Source organism: Budorcas taxicolor, chromosome 1 (genome assembly GCF_023091745.1).
Source record: "Budorcas taxicolor isolate Tak-1 chromosome 1, Takin1.1, whole genome shotgun sequence".
In the NCBI taxonomy this organism is placed as follows: Eukaryota; Metazoa; Chordata; class Mammalia; order Artiodactyla; family Bovidae; genus Budorcas; species Budorcas taxicolor.
This window is the reverse complement of record NC_068910.1, coordinates 3,330,548-3,345,728: the sequence shown is the minus strand read 5'-3', so window position 1 is coordinate 3,345,728 and position 15,181 is coordinate 3,330,548. Positions and strand designations below refer to the sequence as shown.

The following is a 15,181-nucleotide window of genomic DNA, read 5'->3' as shown; positions in this document are numbered from 1 at the left end:
GTTTTCATTTTGTGCCTGAGTAGATGTTTTTTGCCATCCAAGCTTATCTGTGTTTAAATGATAAGTGTTAATGAAAATCAGGTTTTAAATAATAGTTGTAGACATGCTAAGTTTTTCAAATTACTATTATCAAGTAGAGTTTCTTTTTACCTAAAAGGTATGGCTTTTGTGATAGCGTAAATAATGGTTTTTCTTTTTTATTTTCATAGACTAGGAAGACTTAATGATTACCTTCATAAGTACTTATACATCTTTGTATCATTTTTCTGTAATAGCTTGTTATTGTATATAGTATTTGTGACACTTCTGTCATTTTTATATAATTATGACATGTTTGTAAAATAAACTTTTAAACCTCACATAATTGTTACTAGCCTTTTTTTAAAAAAAAATAACTTGGAATATGAATAGGTGTAATCACTGAATACCAGATTGCACATTCCTTATACTTACACATTATCCTGTTTAATCTTCACAATAACCCTTTGAAGTAGATGGTATTTTTTCTTATTTTTTTCACAACTGAAGAGGCAGAAAACCTTTAACAGAGGGAGAATAACATCTGCAAAGTCACCTGGCTGGCATATGCTGCGACATTTATCGGTAGTGATTTCTGCTAAGTTATATATATATTTTGGTCATGCTGCCCAGCTTGAGGGATCTTAGTTTCCAAACCAGGATTGAGCCCACGCGCTGGGCAGTGAAAGCCTAGCCACTGAGAATGGTTGGGGCCGCTAGGGAATTCCTTCTGCTTCGTCTCTTCTGTCCTGGAGGACTTAGAAAAGAAGGAAACCTTTCTCTTCTACCCACCTCTGTGATTCTGTCACAGTCGAGCTTTGTCACGGTAGAAGGTTACTTGGGGAAATCTCAGCTTCTGTATCAGTGGCCCTTGTTCTTCCCAGGTAGAGGAAGCCCGGTGCTGCGGTGGATGGATGGTTCTGGAACATAGGAACACTGCAAGAGTGGGTCCCGAGCCGCTCTGGAATGGCTTTTACTGAGTCATGACTCTAAGGGGTTTTTGTTGTTGTTTCTATTTGGTTTTTTGGCCATGCTGAGCAGCATGACCAGGGATATTAAATCCCTGGTTGGGGAAGTGCCAACTCTTTGGTTTCTGCCCCCTGGATCCCATGCCTTAATAAGCTGTACTTGGTTCACATTATCTTGAAAACATAAGGGAAAATCAGACTACCTTCTCAGAAGAGGGCACCTGCTGGGACTTCCCTGGTGGTCCAGGGGTTAAGACCATGCTTCCATGGCAGAGGGCACAGTTTTGACCCCTGGACGGGGAACTAAGATCCTGCATCCCACGAGGCACGGCAAATAAATAAACCTATTTTTAAAAAATCTGCCTGCTGATCCCCTGTTTTAGAATATGCTCGGGAGTATGTTGTGTTTGTAAACGTCATCCAATTGGGCCTCTTTGAGTCGTGAGGCCTGGAGTTCTTTACTAACCCAGCACCACTTCAAGAGCTAAGCCACTTAGGGCTGTCAGCCGTCTAAAACAGCATTCCTTGAGTTTGCTAAGAGATGAGTTCCACCCCACAACCTGTTCACTGTAGCCCAGGAAATGCACCTCAAAGCAGAGATTCCTTGGAAAAGCCTCTCTTAAGTGCTTTGCTTTGGATTCCACCCTCAGCCTTGGGGAGAGAGGGGCCGCTGCTAGAGGCCTCCGGCTTCCAGGAAGCTCTGGGTCCAACAGTCAAGACTGAGGGTCTAAACAGCACAAATCCCCGTGGTTTTACCCTCACATTTGGCCCCTCCTCCTCTGGCCCCAAGTTTAGGTCTTGTCTCTGTCTTAACTGCTGTGGTTTCCTAGCCTTCCTAACTAATCCAAGTAGTTTCCCCTGTATCCATTCACTCATCCACCCTTCCTTGTTCCCTTTGTGTTGCTGCTGAAACAGCCACTCCTAGCCCTCTTCTGTTTAAGAAGTTCTTTTAATGGTTCTGTGTTGCTTGGGGCTGAAGGGAAAACTCAGATGCCTAAAGTGAGGACCTTGAGTTGGGGTAGGAGTCTAGCAGACAGTCTCAGGGAGGCACCATTCATATGTTAAATGGTGTTAGTGACCCCTGGCGAGCTCACTACCCACTTAAAGAGATAGAGCCCCCTCATCGGCACCTGGAATGCGGCCCAGAGACACCGCATCTCAGATTTCTCAAGAGAAGCCAGGAATCCAGACGTGTAAATGAGAAATCTCTTAGCTTTAAAGTACTGGCAGTTTGCAACCGGTTTCTAAACTCTGCAGGCCAAGCAGCATCTCTTATGGTTCTGGGCCTCAGAACTAGTTTGGGACCTTTGAGTAAGCAGATAAAATCCAAACTCCTGAGCCAGGGCAATCGAAAGCCCTTCCCAGGGGTCCTTTCTGCCACCTTCAGATGGCAGTGGTGGTCTTTCGACAAAAACACTGTGGAACTCAGAATTGTGATTCTATTGAGCATACAGTTTGCATCTCAAGGAAGGGAACTTGGCAGGCAGAAAACAAGCCCCCCGTTTAGAAGTTGAATCCAAAGTGTGTGTGTGTGCGTGCGTGTGTGTGTGCGTGCGTGCGTGTGTGTGTGTGTGTGTGTGTGTGTGTGTGTGTGTGTGTGTGTTGCGGATGGGGGCCTGTTCCTCTTCTAGTTCTTCTAATTTGAATAAACTGAGCAGTCACTACAGAGCAGTCTGTATAGCGTGGGGTCAGGGGATGAGAGTCTCAGGGTTCCTTATAAGACACTCAACTGGCGCTCCTGTCTTTACCCCCATCGTGGCCTTCCCAGACCCTGTGCCTCCGGCTTCTGAGCCTGTTTGGGAAGCAGGGGCCAGTGTGTCTGGCTGGCATCTCCCTCTGGGGGCACTTTAGTGTTCAAGTTCTGTGCCAAGGTAGCCGTCACTGTCCCTGCATGTTGTATCTTCCAAAAATGACAGTTTCCACACCCTATGCCTCTTGGATTTTCTCTGTCCTTCAGGTTATATCTTTTTATTCATTTACTGTCCTTTCAGTAGGTTTTGGGAAGGAGCCAAGAAATGCATGTTTCCTCGTTATCTAGCTGCTTCTTGAGGCTCCAGGTTTCAACATGAAATTTGATTTGTTCAAAGACATTTCGGAAATGACAGGTAAATCAGCATCTCTTGGTGCTAGGAAAGTCAATATTTATGAGTGGATCAGAGTTTCAATCAGCAAAGACAGTTTCCAGAAAAAGAATTTTTGTAGATTTGCCATGAATTTCATACATTTTCCTCTTTGTAGTATTTTGAAGCTTTTAGAAAATAAAAGCAAGTGCCGTGACTTTTGAATACATGACTGTAATTCTTCTGTTTTGGTTTGTCTAATTTGTCTAATCGAAACTTTGTGCTTTTTATTTTCCCCCCTTACCTGATACTCTTAAGCCAGTGGTTCAAAAAGTTTTTTGACCATAATCTATTAAGTATAAATTTATTTTACATCAACAAGCAGCACATCGTACATAGTAGGCGTGCATGTGTGCCTAGCCACTTCAGTCGTGTCTGACTCTTTGCAGCCCTGTGGACTGTGAACCTGCCAGGCTCCTCTGTCCATGGGATTCTCCAGGCAAGAATACTGCAGCGGGTTGCCACGCCCTCCTCCAGGGGATCTTCCAACCCAAGGACTGAACCCGTCTCTTCCATCCTTTGTATTGACAGGCGGGTTCTTTAGCACTAGCGCCACCAGAGAAGCTGCATATATATATATATATATATATATAGTATATATGTATATACATATGATTAAAACAAAAATGTCATGAACCTGGTCCCTGGCGATGATGGAATATTCTGGTGCCTTCTACTTTGCTCTCTGTTGTGTGAGGCAGGACGGGGTCCTGGTTGTGATCCATGACACTGATTTGTAACTTACTTCCAGAGTTTGAAAAACAAGGATAAAGAAACTTCATTTATGGTGCTTTTTTTTTTCCCCTTTCTTTTTTGCTTTGTGCTTTCTGAATACAGATTTTCTCTTGTCCAAGCTTCTCTTTCGCTCCCCACACTGTTACAACATCACCCTTGAAAGGTGATCAGCACAGAGAAGAGACCCGTCACTCTGCTCTGCCAACACAGAACGCCCTTTACTGTAAGACATCGTCAATCACCTGTCCACAGAAGAGACCCCGGCCACGTACACAGCGTGTCTGCAAAATCGCTCTATGATCACCAGGACACTGTGAGGGTGGCCACGGGACGTTAAGCTTCTCCTGAGAGTTCTGTGGAAGGGGATGTTGCCGTGCCAGGCAGCGGCTCTGCAGTCCCAGGTCTGACTGAGGCGGGCTGGTTTCCCCTCCAATGTCCACCGCCTCGGCCGTGTATTCTTCCTGAGATCGTCTGGCACAGTGTCGAACTCTAAAAGGTGCCTTGAAGTCTTCTCATGGTACCAATGACAGCCCTCATTCCTAACACATCATTCCAGATGCCCTTGGGTCTCCTCTTCAGCTCAGAATCTGACTCTCCACTGCTGACTCCAAGCCTGGCCACAAGCTGGGGTCACTGCCCACAGACCAAGCTTTGACTCTGAAAACCTTCCCAGACCCTCCCAAGCCCAGATCCCCAGCCTGCACATCCACAATGTCCCGAGGGCACTTGTACCTAGAGAAGGGAACCCCAGAAGAGAGGGCTGAGCCACGGAGGAGCCCAAGGCCACGCAGGCAAGGTGGGGATGAACTCCACTTCATGCTGGCCATCTCAGGCCCCAGAACCTACACAGCTGTCCCCTGGGCTGGCTCCCCCGCCAGTGTTACCTGCCGCACCCCACGGGGGCAGCCTTGGTAAAGTGGTCCAGGCTCTGTTTGTAGCATGTGGTACATGGGTGGTCAGCCCGACAACACTGGTCTGGCTTCACATGACCGACAGGCCCCCGGCTGTGCCCTGCTTGGTTTCACTTCTGGAAATAGCCCTGTCCCTTGGGGACATGACCCCCCCGCCCTGGGACACAGAGGTGTTCTGACTCCCTAGCAACTGGAGTGGCAAGGGAATGATGGCTTCCACCCCAAAATAAGACCTGTCCGTTCTTACAGGACACATAGTAACTGCAACCTTCAGGCATGACTTGACCACAGGATAAGAGTTCACGAAGGGTTTGAGAATAGCAAGTAATTCATCAATTTTTAGATTTTTATTTATTTATTTATTTTTTATTTTTTATTTTTTTCTCAACCACCTTTACTGGCTCACATAAATATCGAAAGACAAATCCATCTGTCTCCCCCTTTTGTCTCCTTGGTGACAATTTACTCTAGCTGTTAATCAACAAACTACTAGAAATACGCAGAAGGGGGAAATGAATTTTACAAGATGAAAGAGGTCAATAACCAGTCAAATACATCAATCACTGGAAGGACTTTTTTTTTTAAGATTAAACCACTGATTTGCAACTTTTATTAACAGAAATTTCATCTATATCTATAAAAACCAAGATAATTGATAACTTGATTTCAACTCAAGTTTTGACAGCAGCTGAAGTTTTACATTAAAAAAAAACTGCAAAATGTCAACTAAAAAAAAACAGACAAAACGCTGGGACATGAGTCTGTACTTAAATTCTACCAACTTCAACAAATAGAGAATGGGTGCATATCGGTTCACGTCAGTCCTCTGGTCTGAAACACACTTCCCACTGGGCATGGGTTACTCCCTCTTCTGGGCGGGGCGCGGGTGGCTTCTACTGGGAGTTAGTATATAGTCTGTTCTTGATGAAGACAACACTAGACAGATGCTGCCTAATGCCTGGACAGTGCTGAATGTGACAAAACCAGCGCGACACGTTAAGGTATTTCTCCTTCTCTTGAACTGTCAGGTCAACAATAAAGCGATGAAGCCCATAATACAACAGGATATCTGCTAATGTGAAGTTATATCCTGTAAGGTAGACTTTATCTTCAAGGTATGAATTAAGATCCTTCAGGACAGTGTGGATGTCGTCTTTACTGGAGTGTCCGTCCACTCGAGTTACCCTGTATTCTAACCACTGCTGAACCACGGCTTTCTCCTCTACCGGGCTCCCCAGCAAATATTCCTTGTTGGCCTGCTTGACTAGGTGAGCTGCTATGGTAGTCTGTCCCATTAGACTTGGACCATTGTTTGTCTGAAGAACTGGAATCTGGCACTCGCCCTGAGCGCTGTACTTGTCCCCTTTACTCAGCCCCAGAGACTTCTCCAGCAGCGTCAGCTCCGCGGCCGCTGCCATGTTCCGGCAGAGCTCCCGGCAAGGGGCGGCTAGATTATTATTTATAAATACATCTTAGAAATTCTAATCTATTCCATTATGTGAGAAACATGTGATGAATCCCCAAGGTCACTTGCCTTAAAAATCCTTCATATGTGCGTGTGCCTCCTAACGTGTCAACTGAATCACCAGAAGCATGAAATGTTAAAACCTTTTAAAGCATGTGTACTTTGAATTTTAAATATTAAGCTGGATTTTAAATACCCCATCTTAAGTTGAAGAGAACCTTGTGCATATGATTGCAGAAAAACAGAACTGCAATGAAATACTGAAATAACACTGGATTACGTACATGGTTGGATAATGAAATGCATCGTGTGTGTGTTATGACTTTGGGGAAAAGGTCCTACTGATTGGTCCATGGCCATCAGAGTTTTCTGTTGATTTTAGGGGGGACTTCACATTGCAAGTCTGAGAAAATGTTAATAACTCAAGAGTATCAGCAGTTATAAGCATAGGTTTCCGGATCGTGAGTGTGCGACCCCGGGCTAGTGACACAAGGTTTCTATTCCCCAGTTTCCTCATCTGCAAAACAGAGATAATAATAAGAACTCACCCCAACAGGTCCTTGGGACAATTAAATGGAGGATCGGGGTTAAGGTGCTTAAGACTCCTTCATGCTGAGATGCTTGCTATTTATTATTTGTTGTTAATAATCACACAAACGTCTCCTAGGAGCTTGTGAGAGGTCAGTGCTGTTGCCTGCTGATTTAGTAATTGTTTCATTAGGGGCTTAAAATACAAGTAACATCAAACCAGCTTCCCCAAAGTCACTTAAAGTAATAGCAATATATGTAACAGATGCCCCAATAACGCTTATGTAAGTTCAGTTCAGTTCAGTTCAGTTGCTCAGTCGTGTCCAGCTCTTTGTGACCCCATGAATCGCAGCACGCCAGGCCTCCCTGTCCATCACTAACTCCTGGAGTTCACTCAAACTCATGTCCATTGAGTCAATGGTGCCATCCAGCCATCTCATGCTCGGTCGTCCCCTTCTCCTCCTGCCCCCAATCCCTCCCAGCATCAGAGTCTTTTCCAATGAGTCAGCTCTTTGCATGAGGTGGCCAAAGTACTGGAGTTTCAGCTTCAGCATCATTCCTTCCAAAGAAATCCCAGGGCTGATCTCCTTCAGAATGGACTGGTTGGATCTGCTTGCAGTCCAAGGGACTCTCAAGAGTCTTCTCCAACACCACAGTTCAAAAGCATCAATTTTTCGGCGCTCAGCCTTCTTCACAGTCCAACTTTCACGTACATACATGACCACAGGAAAAACCATAGCCTTGACTAGATGGACCTTTGCTGGCAAAGTAATGTCTCTGCTTTTGAATATGCTATCTAGGTTGGTCTTAACTTTTCTTCCAAGGAGTAAGCGTCTTTTAATTTCATGGCTGCAATCACCATCTGCAGTGATTTTGGAGTCCCCCCCCAAATAAAGTCTGACACTGTTTCCACTGTTTCCCCATCTATTTCCCATGAACTGATGGGACCAGATGCCGTGATCTTCGTTTTCTGAATGTTGAGCTTTAAGCCAACTTTTTCACTCTCCTCTTTCACTTTCATCAAGAGGCTTTTTAGCTCCTCTTCACTTTCTGCCATAAGGGTGGTATCATCTGCATATCTGAGGTTATTGATATTTCTCCTGGCAATCTTGATTCCAGCTTGTGTTTCTTCCAGTCCAGCGTTTCTCATGATTTACTCTGCATAGAAGTTAAATAAGCAGGGTGACAATATACAGCCTTGACGTACTCCTTTTCCTACTTGGAACCAGTCTGTTGTTCCATGTCCAGTTCTAACTGTTGCTTCCTGACCTGCATATAGGTTTCTCAAGAGGCAGGTCAGGTGGTCTGGTATTCCCATCTCTTTCAGAATTGTCCACAGTTTATTGTGATCCACACAGTCAAAGGCTTTGGCATAGTCAATGAAGCAGAAATAGATGTTTTTCTGGAACTCTCTTGCTTTTTCCATGATCCAGTGAATGTTGGCAATTTGATCTCTGGTTCCTCTGCCTTTTCTAAAACCAGCTTGAACATCAGGGAGTTCACGGTTCACGTATTGCTGAAGCCTGGCTTGGAGAATTTTGAGCATGACTTTACTAGCATGTGAGATGAGTGCAATTGTGTTGTAGTCTGAGCATTCTTTGGCATTGCCTTTCTTTGGGATTGGAATGAAAACTGACCTTTTCCAGTCCTGTGGCCACTGCTGAGTTTTCCAAATTTCCTGGCATATTGAGTGCAGCACTTTCACAGCATCATCTTTCAGGATTTGAAACAGCTCAACTGGAATTCCATCACCTCCACTAGCTTTGTTCGTAGTGATGCTTCCTAAGGCCCACTTGACTTCACATTCCAGGATGTCTGGCTCTAGATGAGTGATCACACCATCGTGATTATCTGGGTCGTGAAGATCTTTTTTGTACACTTCTGTGTATTCTTGCCACCTCTTCTTAATATCTTCTGGTTCTGTTAGGTCCATACCATTTCTGTCCTTCATCAAGTCCTTCTTTGCATGAAATGTTCCCTTGGTATCTCTAATTTTCTTGAAGAGATCTCTAGTCTTTCCCATTCTGTTGTTTTCCTCTTGTTTCTTTGCATTGATCACTGAAGGAGGCTTTCTTATCTCTTCTTGCTATTCTTTGGAACTCTGCATTCAGATGCTTATATCTTTCCTTTTCTGCTTTGCTTTTTGCCTCTCTTCTTTTCACAGCTATTTGTAAGGCCTCCCCAGACAGCCATTTTGCTTTTTTGCATTTTTTTTCCATGGGGATGGTCTTGATCCCTGTCTCCTGTACAATGTCATGAACCTCAGTCCACAGTTCATCAGGCACTCTATCCATCAGATCTAGGCCCTTAAATCTATTTCTCACTTCCACTGTATAATCATAAGGGATTTGATTTAGGTCATACCTGAATGGTCTAGTGGTTTTCCCTACTTTCTTCAATTTGAGTCTGAATTTGGTAATAAGGAGTTCCTGATCTGAGCCACAGTCAGCTCCCGGTCTTGTTTTTGTTGACTGTATAGAGCTTCTCCATCTTTGGCTGCAAAGAATATAATCAATCTGATTTTGGTGTTCACCATCTGGTGATGTCCATGTGTAGAGTCTTCTCTTGTGTTGTTGGAAGAGGGTCTTTGCTATGACCAGTGCATTTTCTTGGCAAAACTCTGTTAGTCTTTGCCCTGCTTCATTCCGCATTCCAAGGCCAAATTTGCCTGTTACTCCAGGTGTTTCTTGACTTCCTACTTTTGCATTCCAGTCCCCTATAATGAAAAGGACATCTTTTTTGGGTGTTAGTTCTAAAAGGTCTTGTAGGTCTTCATAGAACCGTTCAACTTCAGCTTCTTCAGCGTTACTGGTGGGGGCGTAGACTTGGATTACTGTGATATTGAATGGTTTGCCTTGGAAACGAACAGGGATCATTCTGTCGTTTTTGAGATTGCATCCAAGTACTGCATTTCGGACTCTTCTGTTGACCATGATGGCCACTCCATTTCTTCTGAGAGATTCCTGCCCGCAGTAGTAGATATAACAGTCATCTGAGTTAAATTCACCCATTCCAGCCCATTGTAGTTCGCTGATTCCTAGAATGTCGACGTTCACCCTTGCCATCTCCTGTTTGACCACTTCTAATTTGCCTTGATTCATGGACCTGACATTCCAGGTTCCTATGCAATATTGCTCTTTACAGCATCAGACCTTGCTTCCATCACCAGTCACATCCAAAGCTGGGTACTGTTTTTGCTTTGGCTCCATCCTTTCATTCTTTCTGGAGTTATTTCTCCACTGATTTCCAGTAGCGTGTTGGGCACCTACTGACCTGGGGAGTTCCTCTTTCAGTATCCTATCATTTTGCCTTTTCATACTGTTCATGGGGTTCTCAAGACAAGAATACTCAAGTGGCTTTCCATTCCCTTCTCCAGTGGACCACATTCTGTCAGACCTCTCCACATGACCCGCCCATCTTGGATTGCCCCGCAGGCATGGCTTAGTTTTACTGAGTTAGACAAGGCTGTGGTCCTAGTGTGATTAGATTGACTAGTTTTCTGTGAGTATGGTTTCAGTGTGTCTACCCTCTGATGCCCTCTTGCAACACCTACCATCTTACTTGGGTTTCTCTTACCTTGGGCGTGGAGTATCTCTTCACGGCTGCTCCAGCAAAGCGCAGCCGCTGCTCCTTACCTTGGACAAAGTAACAGCAATATATTTAACAGATGCCCCAATTAACGGTTATGTAAGTTACTCTCCTACCAAACATACCCCAAATTCACAGCAAGGCACAGCCCTTGCACTACACTAATCCAAACCACAGTCTTCTTCTCAAAAGATGTGGTTCCAGAGAGTGGCCCCTGGGGGTGAGTCCCCAGCAACCGGCCCACCCCACTCCTTTTCCCCCAGCTGACTGGTCTATGCGGGTCACCTTGGTGCCCTTCAGTGACCAGCTCACTAAACATGGTCCGGCAGCCGTGTGCAGGGCCCGCTCAGTGCTTCTAAGAAAAAGCTACAGCCCCCACCACTGGGGGCAGTCAGCGGTCAGTCTCTTGGGAACCAGCCTTGAAATCAAGCTTACAATGGACAGTAGGTCAGAGAAACCCAAAGCGTCTGGAGCTTGGGAGTCACTGTCCAGCCCTGAAGCCACCCTGCTTTCCTGCCTCTGGTTGAGCTGATCTCCTAGCTGTCTAACGCAGTGTGAGGTTAGTTTCCTTTTCCTTGCTATTGAAAAACAGACATCTTAGTGTGGACACAATTGTCCCCTCAACTGACAGTTAACACGTGGAAGCATGGAAGCCTCCCTGCTCACAGAGGCCGCATACCCCAGGCTGAAGCCATGAATGGAAGAATCTTCCAGAATGTTGTTGACTTTGTTCCAAGGCAGAGAGAAAGCTGGGCTCCATCTGCTCCTAGCACTCCCAGCCCAGGTGGCCTCGTCCCGATTTACAGCCTCGCTGTTCAGCAACGCCATCTCCATTATCAATCAAACGAAAGGTTGGACTAGACGGAGAAAGGGCTCCGAGCTGCACACTTTAGCCCTGATGCACACGTACTGACACCACGTTGGTGTCAGCCCCCATGCCTCCCCGGCCCAGGCTATGTCCAGGGGAGTCTGTCAGCCTGAGTAGAACAACTCAGCAGATTTCTGACACCCAGAAGCTTCATTAAGGGGACCCAGGACCTCGAACACCGTCCCCAGACACTCCCGTGTGCACGTGTGTGCTGCGTCGGTGACTACAATCACACTTCTTCCTGCTGATGAGGCCCCATCCAGGCTGGAGAGACGCACCCAGTCTCAGGAAAGCTGTGAAACCACCGCAGTTAAAGGGAGTGCTACCTGCCTTCCAGGGCCGGGGCCTGCGGTCCGCTTTGACAAACAGCTGGTGTGCGCTGAACACTCTGGGGGGCCAGGAGGGTCTCTGGGGGCTCCGAGCTGCTGGTTCCTGAGCCACAGCACAGCGTCCTTCCTAGAAATGCACTCTGCTAGGGCCATGCAGGAGGGGCTGCCCAGCACCCCCGGCGGGGAGGCGGAGAAGCAGTAAATCGTGGGGCCGTGGGTGGCTGCTCCTCCAGCCTCCCGGCCCAGGGAGAAGCAGCGCCATCAGCCAGGTGGGCGGCTTCCCCTGAGTTACTCCGGGCTCACCCAGCAGACAGACAGTGACGTGAACACATAAGACAAGTCGGACAGAGAAAGGGGCGGGCAAGGGACAACGAGCAAAGTGGGCCAGTAGAAATCGGATGAAATGAGTCCACCGAGAACCAGGGGGAGCACAGGAGAAAACAAGGCGCCCAGGTAACCAGGTGGGTCGTGGCCCCGCCACACAGGAGCTGTGGAAGACCTCTGTGGCTCCCTCCTTTTACAAGACCCATCCAGTGTGTTCTATCTACAACCGGGGTTTCTATCAGGGGCAATAAATAGCCCTGTCACAGCTCCTTTACAGAGTATCAGAAATAGGATGTTACTCGGGGGGAAGAAATCTTCAAGGGACTTCCGGACACATAATTCTCCCTGGAGCTCAGAAACTGACAATGGGTCACAGTACAGGCAGGCTGGGGAAGTGCCCACTTCCTCTCTGAAGTCCTGCTGCACTTAAAAAATATATACATATTAATTAAATATAAATTAAAATTTTTAATTAAAAAATTTTAAAAATTATTTATTTATTTGGCTGCACTAGGTCTTAGCTGTACAGGCAGGACCTTAGAGCTTCATTGCAGCCTGAAGGTGTGGCATTCAAACTCTTAGTTGCAACATATGGGATCTGGTTCCCTGACCTGGGATGAACCCAGGCCCCTGGATTGAAAGTGTGGAGCCTTAGCGACTAGACCACCAGGGAAGTCCCCTGCTGTGCTTTTTAAAGGCTCGAAGAGTCTAGAAGGCCCATCTCAGTATGCCTGATGGTGAAAATGATTCCATCAAAAATTAACAAGAAGACCTCTCTCATCACTTAGTCTGGGTCCTCAAAATGTTTAACCAAACATTTTTAAAGAACTGCAAACTAGAAAAAAAAAATTCCCCTGAAAATATTTAATGTAAGCTAATTCCCGGAGATGGTGCTTTTCATAAAACGTTAGCAACTGCCTTTTTTTTTAGGGAACAGGGCAACAGGAAGGTGGGGACAAGACATCAGAAAATGATATGATTGCTCTTTATTTCGATGAGAGTAACAAGGAGGCCCCCCGCCACTCTGCTTTATGTGAAAACACGTCCAGCATCATGAGCAGCAGTCATCAGCGGGAAGGGACCAAGCCCCAGGCGCCCACAGGGCATCAGGCCACAATTCCAGGCTCCCTCAACTGTGTCCAGAGCCACTGGCCACCACCACGAATTCACCTTCCCATCGCGTCTTGTCTTCTCTCCTTTCCTCTTTCAAGGCTTCAGGAATACAGCAGAAGGACCATGATGTCGAAAACAAGGACAGTTCTCACAAGCACATCGCTGTCGGCCTGTGCGGGGTAAACTCAGGAAGGCACGCAATAAATTAAAGCAGACCCCGTCTCTCGGGAGGGTCTGCAGTGGCCTCCAGGGTGAGGGCCGGGTCTGCCAGCAGCCGAGTTTCCAGCACTGGTGAGGTGTCAGGACCGCTATAGGGAGGAGGCAGTTTCCTCCTTTCGGAAGCCGCGACGGTCTGCAGGGTGAGTGCTCGCTTGGAGGAGACAGTCCTCCGCTTCTGCTCCGGGGCTGCCTGGCCCTGCGCCCTCCGAGGCCAGGGGGACCCTCCCGGTGTTATCTGCTGGTGCCCCACAGCCAGTGCTGGTGGCAAATTAGTCCACAGGACTCCATCTACCACTGACTTACAGAAGTCCCTTGGGGGGAAAAAAATCAAACCGGAGGTTGCTGCTCAGTAAAACAATAAAGTGCTTTTTGATGAGAGTAGCTGTTATTTACTGGTTGTTTGTCATTTCACCTGAGGCACCGACATCAATGACATAAAAGGCGATCATGTTTACCAGGAGTAAAAAAAAACTGTAACAGCTTGTTTCTACTAAGAAGCCTGCAGTTCTACAACGTACTTCCCTACTGGTTTCCACGTCTTCATGTTACTAAATTTTAACGCGCTACTGGAAAGGGAAATAGTTTACGCTGGAGTGGGGAGGGTGGAGAACATGAAGACAGAAAAGGTCCATAAATATCCCTTAAGGGGTCCACTTGAGGAGGTGCGAGAGAGGGGGTGACAGCCAAGAAGGCCAGGCCGCGTGCTGAATCCAGCTGTGTGTCCGGACGGGTGGAGACACGGGCTGGCTTCTGGAAGGGCCCACACATCAACCTAGGAGTGTCCTCTGAGTCCACATGCTGGGTGACTGCTATAACACACTCGCGTCTTCCATGGCCTCGATCCACCTGCAACACAGAAGTGAGGAGACACTCGGTTCTGCCTGGAACTCTGGTCACGGAACCCGAGAGTGATGAGACAACAGTGGCATTAACCCAAGGTGAGCGACCCGGTCTGATTCTGTGTGTTTCCCTCGCATTTAGCAAAAGGCCCGCAGTGCAGTGCAGTTGCTGAATCAAGGCACGCCCGTATGGATGAGTCATAATGCAGGCAGACCCCGCTGTGCTCAGAGACACTGTGTTTTCTCTACATGTGAAGGTTTGTGGAAACCCTGTGTCCAGCAAGTCTAGCAAGCAGCACCATTTTCCCAGCAGTATTTGCTCACTGTGTGTCTCTGCAGCACATTTTGGCAATTCTCACCGTATTTCAGACTTCTCCGTTGTTAGTCGATTTGTTGTGGTGGTCTGTGACCACTGGTCTTTGATGTTACTACCACAAAAAGATTATGACTTCTTAAAAGGCCCAGATGAGGGTTAGTACTTTTAGCAAGAAAGCATCTTCCAGTGAAGGAATGCACACTTTTGTAAACATGACGCGACTGCACAGTTGACAGACTACAGGATGAACAGCGCTTGTGTATGCGCTGGGAAACCAAAGAGCTCGGGACTCCCTGGACTGCCGCACGCGCTGCACTGCGTGGTCCGGAACCCCACCCACAGTCTGTCTGAGGTCCGCCTGGGAACTTCAACCTGCTCTTCTGCTGTGGCCCAAGGGAACCTGACAGGACAGGAGGGCCGGAGAAGAACAGAAGCCAAAGCCCAGGGTGACAGCTGGCTCCCTTCTGGGAGAGGAGAGGGGGGAATGCGGGACTAGGTATTTGGGTACCTCTGAGCCGAACTGCTATCCTCAGCTTTGAAGCTATAAAATAGGGTTTTCTTGTGGTAAAGATGAAACGTAGGGCTGGCTTCGCTGCTGCCCTCCTCCTTGCCTGGCGCAACGGTGAAGCCAAGGAGGGGCATACTCTCCAAGGCCACTGTGTCCTGCGGAGAGGCAGAGGGGAAACGGACGTTAAACACGGCAAGACGCCCATCAGCAGCTGAGCATCCAACGCTCTTCACCCCTACTTCTTGCCAGCACCAGTCACGAGGAGGAAAAGAGACTTAACACTCTGCGACAGTGTTTACAGAGTCCTGGGACTTCCACATTATCTTGTTTAA

General features: G+C 47.1%; 2 protein-coding genes across 5 annotated transcripts in view; both read right to left on the bottom strand.

Moving 5' to 3' along the window:
* Positions 1-5,507: 5,507 nt before the first annotated feature.
* LOC128054523 (eukaryotic translation elongation factor 1 epsilon-1-like) lies at positions 5,508-6,170 on the bottom strand. Its single transcript, XM_052647153.1, has one exon. It carries the CDS (start codon positions 6,168-6,170, stop codon positions 5,646-5,648), a length of 525 nt encoding a protein of 174 aa, XP_052503113.1. The 3' UTR covers positions 5,508-5,645.
* Positions 6,171-12,840: 6,670 nt separating this feature from the next.
* Positions 12,841-15,181, bottom strand: part of FGD5 (FYVE, RhoGEF and PH domain containing 5) — a 118,502-nt gene continuing 116,161 nt past the window's right edge. For all 4 annotated transcript variants that reach the window (XM_052647345.1, XM_052647421.1, XM_052647429.1 and 1 more), the window contains 2 exons: positions 14,850-15,004; positions 12,841-14,032 (listed from right to left, as the gene is read on the bottom strand). In XM_052647345.1, coding sequence (XP_052503305.1) covers positions 13,996-14,032; positions 14,850-15,004 — 192 coding nt within the window. In that variant the 3' untranslated portion in view covers positions 12,841-13,995. The remainder of the gene's footprint in view (positions 14,033-14,849; positions 15,005-15,181) is intronic.